The sequence below is a fragment of the Crocodylus siamensis genome, chromosome 14 (genome assembly GCF_052110815.1).
Source record: "Crocodylus siamensis isolate JL-2025a chromosome 14, ASM5211081v1, whole genome shotgun sequence".
In the NCBI taxonomy this organism is placed as follows: domain Eukaryota; kingdom Metazoa; phylum Chordata; order Crocodylia; family Crocodylidae; genus Crocodylus; species Crocodylus siamensis.
The window spans coordinates 18,577,062-18,590,748 of NC_143408.1; the positions used below are offsets into that span (position 1 = coordinate 18,577,062).

At 44.3% G+C, this 13,687-nt stretch overlaps 1 protein-coding gene across 1 annotated transcript in view; it reads left to right on the forward strand.

Moving 5' to 3' along the window:
- The first annotated feature begins 1,731 nt into the window (after positions 1–1,731).
- The window catches only part of BARX2 (BARX homeobox 2), a 47,561-nt gene continuing 35,605 nt past the window's right edge, over positions 1,732–13,687 (forward strand). Inside the window, exon 1 of the mRNA XM_090027489.1 lies at positions 1,732–2,154. Within this exon, the coding sequence (XP_089883615.1) occupies positions 1,968–2,154 (187 nt within the window). The 5' untranslated portion in view covers positions 1,732–1,967. The remainder of the gene's footprint in view (positions 2,155–13,687) is intronic.

Below are 13,687 nucleotides of genomic sequence, written 5' to 3' on the forward strand. Positions count from 1 at the left end.
ATTCCTACTACAGTCCAGGGGCAGAAGGATCTGATTCCTGGGCTCCTTACCCTTTCCAACACGTGCACGCACTGTACAAAGACGCACGCGTCAGTCCCAGCCGGCTGCTATCACACCTCAGGTGGATACACCTTTTCCAGTCCTTTTCTTTGAAATGCCAGCCTGCCTCCAAACCTTTCAGCGCATACAGTCCCCCTCCACCCAACCCCATTTTGCAAGCAGAGAAATCATAGGGGAGAGGTAGTTACCAGCCAGGCCGCCTTGCATGGGAAGGGGCTTGGTGGCTCCAACAGCTGTGCGGGGTTTGAGTCCCCTTGGCAGATGTTTGCTATTCCAGCCACTTCATTAATGTTGGAAACAAAACCCCTGATTATTCCTGACCAAAGCACCCTCTTTTTGATTGACAGCCAGCGTGTGTTTCATACACCGTGTGATTGCTCTAACCACTTTTCAAAAAGAAATCTCCTTATTAAAGAATAATAACCCCCCCCCCTTCCCTGCAACCTTCAGAGAGCTGAGATCCCATCTCCCACGCATCTCTCCCTGGGATCTGGCGGAGGCGTCGCTGGCTCCCGGAGCGGATGAGATCATGGGCCGAAGTGTGAGCCCCGCATCCCTGTCCGGAAGACGGGCGCGGGCAGAGTACAAGGAGCAACCCCCGGAGCGGGCGATGGGCCCGTGCCCCTGCCCCTGCCCCTGCCCCTGCCCCGGGGCTCGCGTCGCGTTCACATGAAGCGGCATAAAATGCAGGGCACGTCTGGCAGGACGAGCCACGAGCACCCAGTGCCCCGACTCCCTTCCCCGGGGGCAAACGGGCTGAGAGTCCCCTCCCGTGACCCTCACCGCGTCCTCGGGCACCGGGGGCATGGCCTCCCGGGTTTAATTTCCCAGCAGTAATCCGTGTTGCTCCCATGCCGTTCCCCGCAAGTGTCCCTAAACCCGCGGCACGGGTTAAATACGCTCCTTGCCCGCGGCTCCTGCACCGCAGCCCAGCCACTTGCAAAGTAAAAACGGATAGCAGGGAACATTTTTCTTTGACCTCATCAGAGCTTTTAAAGCGATCTTGTTGATTAAAAAAAACCCCCCAAACACACCCCCAAATACCCAACCCCTCCAAGTGCTGCGCAGCAAAAGGACTAAAGAAAGTCGATGCCAAGGAGCGCGCACGACCCGGCAGTGATGGGAAATGCCGGCCGTCCTTCATGGCTTTTAAGGACGGAAACGGTCTAGGTAACGACCAGGACACTAAATCCCCTAGCTAGCCTTTTGGCAAAATCGGTCCTTGTTTAAAGGAAACGAGCGCGGTTTCTGTCGCGCGTTGTTTTTATTCCGGCTTTTCTAACGGGGAAGCCCGCGCGTATCCGCTCGCTCCTACTCCTCCTCCACCGAGTCGGAAGGGGCACTATCCGCCGGGCAACCCGGTCCCGAAAACAAGCGAAATGTGGGAGGAAAACTTGAAACAAGTCTCAAGTTAGCGCAGGGCCGCCGCGGGAGGGGCCGCAGGTGCGGGGACACGCGGGCCCCCGCGCTGCGGCGAGGCAGCTCGCCCCCGCAGAAGTTGCCGGGCTCTGCAGATCCGGAGCTGGCCGTCACCAGCCCCCCGAGGTGGCACAGGAGGAAGTTCACAGCAGGGGGGAAAGGCGCCGCGGACGAGAAGGAGCCGCGAGCAGCGGAAGCCGCCCCCCACACCCCCCCCCGGGGGGGGACCCGGCGCCGGGGCGGCCCCGCCGCTGTCCCCGCCCGCGCGGGCGCGGAGCAAAGCGCGCGCGGGGCTGCGGAGGGATCCTCCCCGCGGCCGCGGCTGAGTGACAGCCGCGCGGCGCTGAAAAGGCGGCGGTGCCGGCGGCCGCGCGGATGTAGGCGGCGGCGGCGGCGCGCGGGGCAGAGCCGGCCGCGACCCCGGGCCGCCCCGGCCGAGCAGGGCTGCGGGCCGGGCGGGCGGCGGCGGCGGCGGCGGCGGCGGCGCCATGCACTGCCGCGCCGAGCTGCGGCTCAGCGCCCCCGGGCCGCTCAAGGCAGCCAGGCGGCGCTACAAGACTTTCATGATCGACGAGATCCTGTCCAAGGAGACCTGCGACTACTTCGAGAAACTTTCCCTCTACTCCGTGTGCCCGTCCCTCCTCGTGCGGCCCGAGCCGCGGCACTCCTGCGCGGGTAAGCCTGGCCGCGGGCACGCGTGCGGCGCGGGGGCTCACGCCTGGCGGGGTTTGATGGGCAGACCGGCCAGTCAGGGACACCAGCGGCTGTCGCTACTTTTAAGCGGCCCGTTCCCGGCAAGCTGAGGTACAAAGCCCCGGGAAACCGAACAAGAGGTTCCCACCAAAGGAGCCGGGAGCTCTGTTTAGGGCCCAGAGCTGGCTGCCTCCTTTACCTGGGCCCAAATGAAGAGCCACCTCACTGACACTACTAACATTAAGCGGGTGTAAAGCTTGATTTAAGTAAGATGACGGAGTTGTGTAGTCTTCAGACGCAGCTATTTAGGCTGCGCAGGGTCTGAAGGGGGGTGTAAAGCCCAGGAAAGAGGGTGAGCGGCCTGCTTTCAGAGGGAGGGTGAACGAATACGGTGCACTTTGTATTTTGGACGCATTTCCTCCTACTGGTTTCTGCGTGACTTCTCTTGTCTCTTTTAAAACAACTGCTGGCGCATTTCTGACGGGGAAATCAAGGGCTGGTGACTGTGCTGGCCAGAGGACGTTTGCAGCCGATCTCTCACTTTGGTTTACAAAGCGCAGCTTTGCTCATAGCAAAAGCAGAGGGGGAGTCCCAAGTAGTTCCCGATGCACGCAGCACGCCACGTTTCCTCATAGGGGGCCCAATGCTGTTCATAGTAGTCAGTGGCAAATTCCTCACGGACTTCAGTCATAGTAAAGATTTTTCACTGGAAGAAAATTTGGTGGCATAAGGAAAGGGACATCGTAAAAGAAAACAATTGCAAACACCCGTCCCCCCCATCCAGTAACACACAGAGCTGTACAAGTAGCAGCACTACAAAACAAGATTTCACTGCTCTTCTGCTTCAGTGCTTTTTAATATATATATTTTTGGTGGGCGACTTAACTATCATTCATCGCTTGCTTATTATCACCAAGAAGAAGTACTTTTCAATAGCCGATTCTGTGCCAGGTATGGAAAACCTTGGTTTTACAAGAAGATAAAAACTGATAATAAACTGCAGGGATTGAGCAGCTGATCAAGGGCGATACTATCAGTGACACATGCATGTCCCACCGATCTTTTCTTGCTCGTGAGAAATTCTGCGAAGCTGCCCTAGTGATTGTACTGCTTGCCCCAAATTCATCCAACCAGTGCCACAGCTGGGCAGATGGAAATTTCTTACATGCAGTGTCGTTAGCACTGGGAGCCATTTGCTGATGGAATTAAAAACATAAGAAAAGTTCCTACAATAGTCAGTGCTTTCAAATTGGGAGTCTCAAGGAGGTTTATAGTTACAGTTCAAACCTGACATGTGTTAGGTCATGGGAAGCCTATTAGTGTAAGAGAAAAAAATTCTGTCACGGGCCGAGAAATAGAGAACCCAGAAACATGAAAAAAGCTGAAAGTCTGAAGAAAAAGCACAGAAAACAAACCAATAAAAATAAACCCCCATCCAGGCAACACATGTAAGCGGAAGATAGCATTGTGGTATTTCATCTAGTTTCCTTTGTCTCTTTACACTGTAGTTCCTCAAGAAAAATCTGGTATATTCAGTCCTCCTTTTGCCTTTTTGTGATGGCTCTTAATCTAAAACGTGTAAAGTTTGTCCGGCTATTACAGAGGCAGTGGCCTCGGAAATGCTTGAAATAATAAGTAATTAATTACTTTGCACGGCTGTATGAATTTGTCTGAAAGCTCTTGCCTTGGCCAAAGAAGTGACTGTCTTTTCTTCTGGGAGGCAGTCCATAACGGGGTCTGATATGCCTTTATCATTTCTAAGAGGTCCTTCCTTGGGCTGAGCGGGATCTGTCTTGAATTTAAGCTGCAGCGGTCGCCAACCTTGCCACTTTTTCATTGGAAAAGAAATCTTACAAAGGTCTAGAAACCAAACGGAGTTGCTTTTTTTCTTTTGCTGTGCTCAAAAGTTAACATGTGCAGGAGAACTGGAATAAAAAGAGCTAGCCATAGAATACAACAAAGCATAAAAGTCCCAAATGGTGCCAATGCATCACAAAAAGACGGGTAGAAATTGTGCTTGGGAAGAATGTCCACAGGGTTTGCTCCAAAGCCCATTGAAGTCAATGGGAATGTGCTTCCTGATTTCAAAGGGCTTGGTTAGGCCCTTAGTGAAACTCCTCTTTAGTGAGGAGGGGATACCTGTAAAAGGACTCTGTCTTTACTCTGAAATTTCCTGTAAAATCATAAATTCTGGCACCTGTTGATGCGAGTCAGCGAGAGCGTTCTAGTGTAGAGAATGAAGCCCAAGACGCCTAGGCGGATTCAGATTCACCATATTCAAAGACAGAAAATTATTTATTCCATTAAGGAAAAAATGTAAAAAAAAAAAAAAAAAAAATCTAAAAACCTCTCTTTCTCTAGTGCCGTCTTTTTTTAAAGTTCTTAAATCTCAGATGATAAGAATATCACCGATTCTTCACTGAAAGGCTTTTCCGTATATTGCAACAGCTAGCTGAGTAAAATTGTTTCAAAGATAAAAGTTTTTCTATGGCTGGGGTCTGTAGTTGTGTGATTTAAAGGGGAAAGAAACCTTAAAACATTCTTTCCAATAGAACAGAACCAAACAGGAATCAATTATCAAAAGTCCTATCTGCAATTTTTCACACAAAAGTAAAAACACGTTCGAATGAGCCTGTATTTGTTCTGCCCCGTTTGTTGTGCTTGGCTTTTTTATCTGGATTTTGATCATTAAACTCAGCCCCCTCAAGGCCACATCTCTTACAGCTGAAGTATACTCAAAGTTTAGACATTAGCAGTAGACCGGTTTCTTGGATCGAACTACAGATACGTTATCATCTTTACCCAGGGCGGTCAGTACTTGAAAACAAAATGCTAGAGTGCCTCTTTCTTGATAATAGCCTGATACTAACTATCAGCAATGAATTGATTTGTCTCATAAATCCTCTCTAAACTGTCCAGATTCCTTGAGTTTGTCGGGTTAAAAAGAACCACTTCACCACTTCCAGGGGAGGATATTAGGCAGGGCTCCCAGTCAGTGTATCATGGCATTGCACACCTCTCCCAAGCTGTGTGCTCTTGCTCATCTGAGTTTGCAGATTTTTTTCTAAAATACCCAGGCGCTTGAGAAGCCCGAGTCCCATTGAGAAACAATGGGGCTTGGGGGTAATCTACACAGGCGTTGTACTAGGATAACTCCTTCAGTTAGGGTTATAATTTTTTTTTCTGTACTAATACAGACCACTGCAATATCAGGGTAGTTTTACTTGTGTAAAAGTGCCTTACACGAATTGTTCATTTGCTTGCCCATACCAAAATAAGAATACTGGTATGTACACTTGTATCTGTACGACGACATGTGTGCTAGTGGGGATTTAGCTATCTCGGAATAGTTTAAACCCCGCAACTTTTGAATCATTCATGGTCTTTTGATGGTTTGGATTTTTTTTTATTCATCCCCACCCCGGATCAATACCAATACCAATATCAATATCAATAGGACACTTTATTTTCAAAGATGACTTTGTCTTGCTCCTAGTGAAATAATGATTTTCATTCACTTGAGTAGGGGCGGGAATATATTTTGATGGTCTGAAACTTAAGAAGTAGGGGTTTCTAATGTAAAATCTGTTAGAGATTGGAAGAGTTGATTTTCGTCTGTCCCAGAGAAGAGAGGGTTTCGTCACCTCAAAGCTAATTGAGCTACTTCCTTCAGTGACATTGTTTTTCAGCGTGGATCAAACATAAGTGATATCTGCAAATGGTGATGCCTATGGGAAGTTATGGGCTTGTAGATTAATGTGGGAGCGTTGATATTTCTGAACTTCAATCAGGGTTGTCAACTTTTTAGGAAAACACGGGGAGAACGTAGATTTATGATGTCTTAAAACAGCTCAGTTTTTATATCAGCAACCACAGAACAATGTGGAATTCCTTGAGGTCCAGTTTGGAGCGGACTGGCTAGCTCTGCTTTGAATTTGATCTGGGATGCTATTTAAAATAGTGGTGGAAACCATTTCTTTTGGGCTAATGCCTAGCTGGACCTTTTTCTTTAAATTGAACGGATACTGTTACGGGGATCCTGGGGGAGACCAGGGACCTGTGGGAAAGGAAAGGGGAATGGATACAGTGCGTGTATCAAAGTGTGGAGGAAAATGAGATCCCCTTCCACCCAAAGCCTATTATCTGAAACGTAACAGCTGTATTAATCCATTTAAATAAAACAAATGTAAAATTGTGAGTAATACCTTCTACCAGACTAATTTCCACCTGAGTACACCAAATCTCCTGTCAGTCATGCATCTTCAGCTGGGATTGAATTGCCGTCACAAAAGTGCAATACAAATGTATTTGTCCAGCAGTAAAAACCAGGGACAAACTTAAATACTCGTTCTTATTATCTAGCACCAAAGAATGACAGGTGCAAATTTCAGCCAATTCTGTCAGATCCAACATTTATATTTATAAGAGACCCAAGAACAAGAACAAATATTTAAATATAAAATATTAATATAGATTTTAAATATATATTTGTACAGAGATGAAAGCAAGACAATAAATCTTCTAAAGACGTATTTTACCTGTTGGGTTTGGTTTACAAAGAGCAGTAAAAGATTAATTGCTCGATGGCTAATCGTAATGAGAAATAGTAACTTTATTTTTTTTCTGAGTTACGTTTTTTCCTTTTGAATTTTCTCAAGCCTCCAGGATCACTGTATTAATAGTCAGCTACCAAGAGTTCAAGATCAAAAGAATAAGGTTCGTCAAGAAATAGATTATGGTGGAGGGAGGTTATAAGACGTTAAGGTTAATATACAGTGAAATAAGCCAGTATGTCAAAATTTTGTTCTGGAAATCAGCAAAGCTGGACTTTGCCATGAGATTCCCTCCTGAACCATACATATCTTGTATCACTCTGCCGTTCAGTATTTTAGTCAGCTATGACCTAAGAAAAGTTTCAGCTTTGTCAAAATCGTCTAAGATAAAATTCTTTTTGTCTAGCGTCAATTCAACCTTGGCAGGAAAAAGGACTGATTTAATTATATCAAGCCAAGGCCAGATCTTCACCTAGTGCAAATTGGTGTATTGCCTTCAGCAGAGCTGTCTCAGTCTGGAACAGTTTGGTCGGGCCCCAAATTGCTTGGCATGTTTTACAGTGCACCCAGACGTTGTTTTACATATTCTAATGCCTAATTAACAAAGTGCCAAATGCCAAAAGGTGCCATATGAATGAATATAACAAGTTGGTTAATGATAACAATAATTAAATATTTAGTGACAGGCCTGAGCCAGCATTCCAGGCTTGAATGCATTTTGTCTTTGATATTAGTTGAGATTCAGTGCCAGATCAGGGACAGACGTTTGCAAATACCCTTTTTCTTTTTAACGAGACTGACCAAAAAGGCCCAGTTGCAGTAACTTCAAATATGAAACTGCCTAAAATTTGGAAATGCAATTGAATTTCACAGTTGCATCTCTTTGGCTGGCTTATACATTATAATAATTAAGGAAAGCCAAAACTGCATGAAACAAAACAGTGTCAAATACATCAAGGGTAGAGAAAATTGGGCCATGATATTTTCTGTAAAACTTAGAGGTAGGGAGCAATCCAAGTTCAGTCTGGTTGTGGTTAAATATGAGTAAGCATTACAAAGGAGATCTAAAATATATCATTTTATGTCACAGCGTGAACAATAAGCACAGATATCAGTGAGCCAAGATTTTTACACGGCCGGTAAGTCCATACCTCCTTGCTGTTCTTTTCTTTATGTTTCTTCAAAAAAAGAAGAACCATTGAAAACAGGTGGGCACCATGCTTGAAAACTGATGGTGTGATACGATACAGAGCATTTCAGCATGCGACTTACTTTGTGATTGATTTAGGGGCTGGTATAAAGTAGAGAAGGGTAGGATGTGTGCTACAGAATGAGCGTATCTGTAGTGCTTCTGTCTTCAGTGCAGGAGGGTCTCAAACGTAGGCCCAGGGACTTAATTTAGGAAGCAAGGAGTACACAGCAAACAAAACAAGGCACTGTTTTGAGTGAACCATTTCACTGACCATCGTCAAATAAATATATAGGGTCTCTAATTATTACCCAGAAAAAAATCCCTTTGAAACCAGGGTGTGTTTTGATCAGGTATGTATTTGAAGCTTGCAGTCAGCTCGTGAGGTTATGGCAAAAAGAGATTTGTTTCTGTGTGTTTACTAAGGGATCAAGCTCACAGAGCACAGTGACAACTACAGCGTCCTCTTCTTTCCTCCTAATGAATTTTTCTGAAATTATGGAATGTATTCATTATTATAGATTCATACATTGCAAGGGGCTGGAAAGAGCCTCTCAAGATCATTGGGTCCAGCCCCCTGCATCAGGCAGGAAAGGCAACTGGGGTCACGTAACCCCCAGCGAGGTCAGTCTCCTCTTGAAGATTATTATTAAGGAAAGACAAAACTGCATGAAACACAACACTGACGTAATTGGACGTGTATTTCACTTTTCTCCCAACGTAGGGAGGAATAGAGGGAGGAAGTGAAAAATAAGTGATCAGGCATAACTACCAAGTTACATCTCGCAGACTGGCTAGTGTTAATTCTGCTCTCGAAGTAGTGCATGAAATGTCTTGTTAATTAGTATCACAGAGTGCATGTACATGTGTGCTTTACTGAGGAGTTAACTAATCAGCTCTGCAATAAAGCAACACTGGACACGTCTACATGAGACGCGTAATATGCAGTAGCCTAATAACACTGAACAGTAGGGTGCCAGGCAAAAACCATGCTAGTATGCTACTGTGCAGCGTTATTAAGTTACTGAACAGTAAGCATCACAAAAAAACCCATGCACCCGTGCTCCTGCGCAGTAACTATACTGGGCATTTAGCTAGTAGTTAATTAAACAAGTACTAAGCTAAATACACAGTAACTACTGCACATAAATGAACGTGTAGATGCACCCACTGTCTACACATGCACTGGTATTAGGGTGCAGTAAATTAATTAGCTCCACTGTAAGATAGTACTGTCGGGGACAGTGCTATCTTACGGCATAGTTACTTACTCCGCTGAAATGCACGTGTAGACGGTGACAGGGGCTGGCTGGAGTATGAGGTTGCTAAAGTACGGGGGCTGCCTGCTGCATAGCTCCACACTTTAGTGCTCTTGTGCCCCAGCTAGCCCCTTCGCCCATTGCCACCACCCACAGCCCGGGGCTGACCTCCTGAGCCTGCTGCCAGCCCGGGGCTGCTCAGTCCTGGGTCAAATTGCTGCTGTCCCAGGTGCACATGCAGAAGCTGCACCTGGGAGCAGTTGACTCCAGTGCAAACAGCTCCAGAGTTTATCACGTCACATTAATTTCAGGTGTAGATACACACACAGTGTCTGTTCCTGCTCCTGTTGCATCACTGAGGATGTAAGGGCCAATGCTTACAACATCAGCTTGGGACTCTGGTGATTTGGGTTCACTTCTCTGTTTTTTCACAGACTGCATAATCTTGAGCAAGAAACTAAAGAGCCAATTTTTCAAAGCACTGTTAATGACTTAGAAGCCTAACTTTCAGTGAAAGTAAGTGGGCGTTGGACTCCTAAGTCACTTTTGAAAACCAGACTTAGTCTCCTAAGTGCCTAAATAATAAATTTGTTTAAAATGGAACTTAGGTTCCTAATTCACTTGGTCACTTTGACAAATTTTGCTTTTACTTTCCCTGTGCTTTCATTCTCCATGTGTACAAAGGGGATAATAGCAGTTCCCTCCCTCATCGGGAAGGATTACAAGGTGCTCAAGCACCGCATTACTGCTGTTTAAGTCTGCGTAGTTAGATTGCAGGGGACAGGATCTGGACGCAGCTTTTTGCTAACTTTAGAAGGAAAAAAAAAGCAGCACACAATAAACTTCTTTTCTGAGTGATTATTTTAATACCCTGGGGATTATATTGTTACATTAACAATGCATTAGGGCATAAGCTGCCTTGCATAGATAACTTATTTCAATCAAAAGAAATAAATAATCATCTACCAATACTTTCTACTGCAAACAGAAGACAGCAGGACATAAGCAATGCTTTGTAACATACATATACTCTAAAGGCAAAAGACAGGAGAGGCTGGCAACTTCTAGACTCAAAAGAAACTACTTCAAACTCTAAACTGATGTTGAAGGGGACTGACCCTGTATATTCAAACACATTGATATGAAGCCTCTGTTTGTAGCAGTGGGGCTGTGTGATGGGTGAGCTTATTACTTGTTTTTATTTTGGTCAACAGAATAACTCAAAAGATGCTTCGATGAGACACTCAGCATATTCATACACCACTAACAATACATTAAGAGGTTAAACAATACTTGTACCCACACAAGGGCAGATTTGGCTTTCATTTCATCAGTGTGATTCTAAAGCAACTGCAGTGTCTTCATTGCTGGATCTTAATTCCAGTGGAGTTGTTGCATATTCACGTTCGTTCCTATGAGCGCAGAATTTGATTTGATGCCGATGCTGAGGTCCTGTAAAAGAATGCTCTTCAGTGTAGAGGAGGAAAGCAATGCGGTTTGTGAATGCTGGGGGTGGAATACAATTGGGGCCTATCCTTGGGTAGGATTTTAATCTCAAAGGCTGGTGCTGCCATAGCAGTAATGCTATGAACGGATGGTAGGAACGGATTCCTGATTTTGCCTTTGTGACTTTCAGTGTCTTTGAGAGGCACTGAAAATCTTTGCGTAGGCTTAGGTACTGCCTGTCACGGTGATGGATGTCACGTCAGGATTTCTGTCCTGGAGGATATTGGATGTGGATTCCTGGTGTCTGTTTTTTCCTTCTAAATGATTTTTGAGCATGATTGAAAACCGTCGGGGAGAATCCAGCTGAGAAGCTTTCATCAGTGTCCACAAAATAAACTAAGAAATTTTCTTTTAACAATACTTTTGAAAAAGCAAAGTGTTGGGGCCTAGACTCACACCAGAGATATTTAATATTTTCTATCTTCCTCTCATAACCTTTACATTCTGTTCCATCTCTGGTGTCATTTCTATTATCTGCCACGGGCAGAACGCGGCTGTGAAGATCTCTGGGTAATCGGTTACAAACCTTGTGTACAGGTGCTCATACCCCATAGGGATGAACCCACGTAAACACCTAGTAAGTGGATGTTACGTATTGGCAGTGCACCTGCGGAGGGTCTGATTCTGCTCTTGGATACATTAGCACAAGTGATAGCTTCAGCAGGGCCAAGCTGTTTATCTCCGAAGACGTGTCATTGCTTGATTGTGTCGATTCCTCTCTTCTGCTTCAACATGCATTGCATGAAGAGGCAGTTCCATATCTTGCTAAGGCAAAAGCTCCAGCTGCCTTTTCTTTTGGCCATCATAGCATTTATTTGGGACGTATCTCTGCAGATCTAATGCTACTCTTGACGTGTGTATAATCCAGTAACGGGCATCTGCTACCAGAGAAGGCAATGCTAGTTTTGCCACAAGAGCAGGAATATTAGAGCTGGTATAAAATGATTCTTGTTCCCCACCGCAGGATACATTTTGATTGAAGCAAAAAATGCGTTTGTCAACATTTTTCTTTGAAATGATTTAGGTTCTTTTTCAGAAAACGAAATTTGCAAACAAAATATTCCCCTTTTTTGGGTGTCATTTTTTTTTCTTTGAAACCCCAGGTATTTGGGGCAAAATACTCATTTCTTCATAACTTTCTGCACAGGGAAGAGAAAATTTTATGAAGAAGTTTCAGTGGAAAAATTTCAAATGTGTCTTTATTTTTGAGGCTAGGAAGAGCATCCGAAGGATTGACGTAGAATGCAATTGTGCGTGTTGTGTGTGCGCTTGGGTCTTATCTTGCAAGTTCTTACAGTCACGATTATTTCTTACTTAAGGAACTAACTAGTTGATTCTAGTGAGTAAGGATTAGAATGACTGATTCATACATCTGAAACACGTTTCCAATAAAATTATTCTGCTATTTTCTAGGGTATTTTTCAAAATAAAAAGTAGTGTTCAATGCAATTTTTCTGTAAATATTTTCCCCTCGGACTGAAGCATTTTAGGGATCCCCATCTTAACAAAACAATTGAATATTTTATATTCCAGATGAAACATGGGAAAAAAGCAAAGCATTAAGGCCAGATCTTCAACAGACACAAATCAATTGATTTCAGGCTATACCAGTTTACACCAGTTTACAGTGTATTTCAGGCTATACCAGCTTACACTTAGAGTTTGGCCTAAAATAAATGTTATCAGATATTCTTAGAATTCAGACAAACATGGGAACAGGTTTCTATTCTTTATAGACATGGGAGGTCATTTCTAACGCTAGTATACAACTGCCTAATGTGCCTGCACACACAAGAAACCCGTCTTTAACAGCTGCTCGAAGATGGGCCCCTTAAGGAGGTGTTCCTCAAGCCGGTGAAATGAATGTGATGTGTTTGTGATAATACAGAAGAGGTCTTTGAAGGTATCAGGCAGGCTAAAAAGGTAATTCCCTGGACAGGATCAACAGGGTTTTCAGATACACCATGCAAAGCTGCAATTAAATGCATTAGGAAGACTGTGTGCTGGGGTTTGCTGTTATTTTTGTGTATTGGAGAAAATCAGTTCAAGATGCAAAAAATCTCACTGAAAGAATGGCATATTAATGGAATACACTATACGGTGAAAAATAACAATGGCTAATGGAGGACAAAAGGCTACTCTACTTTTACTCTTCCATTTGGGTTCAAAATTTCCACTCACAGGTTCCCTAGCAATATATCTTAATTTTCTGAGCACTGAGTGCTGGAGGAGATGATACTTGAAGTGAAGGTGGCAGAAAGGATTTGAAATCACTGTGGAGTGTTGCTCTTTCGACTTGCTTTGCTTTCCATTCGCAGACTTGTTTGAAATCATTTGATAATAGGTTTCTCAGTTGAGCAGTTGGAGACTGTGCTGGGAACTGGAAGAGTTGGTTTTACTTTATTGCAGTAGATTATAGAGCAATCACAAATGATGGGAGGGAGTTTGAGACGGGTGAAGAACAATTGATGGATTATTTTATTTAGATTGACTTATGGCCAGATCCAACTCCCACTGAAGCCAATTAAGTAGGAGTTGGATCAGGGCCCGAATGAGTCAATTTTAGTTATCTCTTAACTGGAAACATTTTAAAGTGCATCGTTATAAAATAGTTTAACACCTACCTTTAAGCTGTGTTGAAACAAAAGGTTTTTTTGATACTCGGCTTTTTTTTTTTTACAATTTTCATTAAACCAGTTTTTTGTTGTCTGGAATTAAACATCTTTGATGTGTAACGTAAATATTGCAGCATTTGGGTCTAGTTTTGACATCTCTTAACAAGAGTTATTGTAACTATACTTCTCTCTGTTAAAGTTTAGATAAGTAACTGGCAGTCGAGCAAGAGCCTGAAAATGACTGCAGCTTGGGTTTGCAGAGTTTTAAATCCTGCAAACTCACGTGCACAAAAATGTTTCAGGGCTTACAAGGAACAAAGTCCATGACATTGGCTTTTTAAATTATGACTCTTATCCCTGTCCTTTACTTCGTTGCACGTTGTATGTATGTTT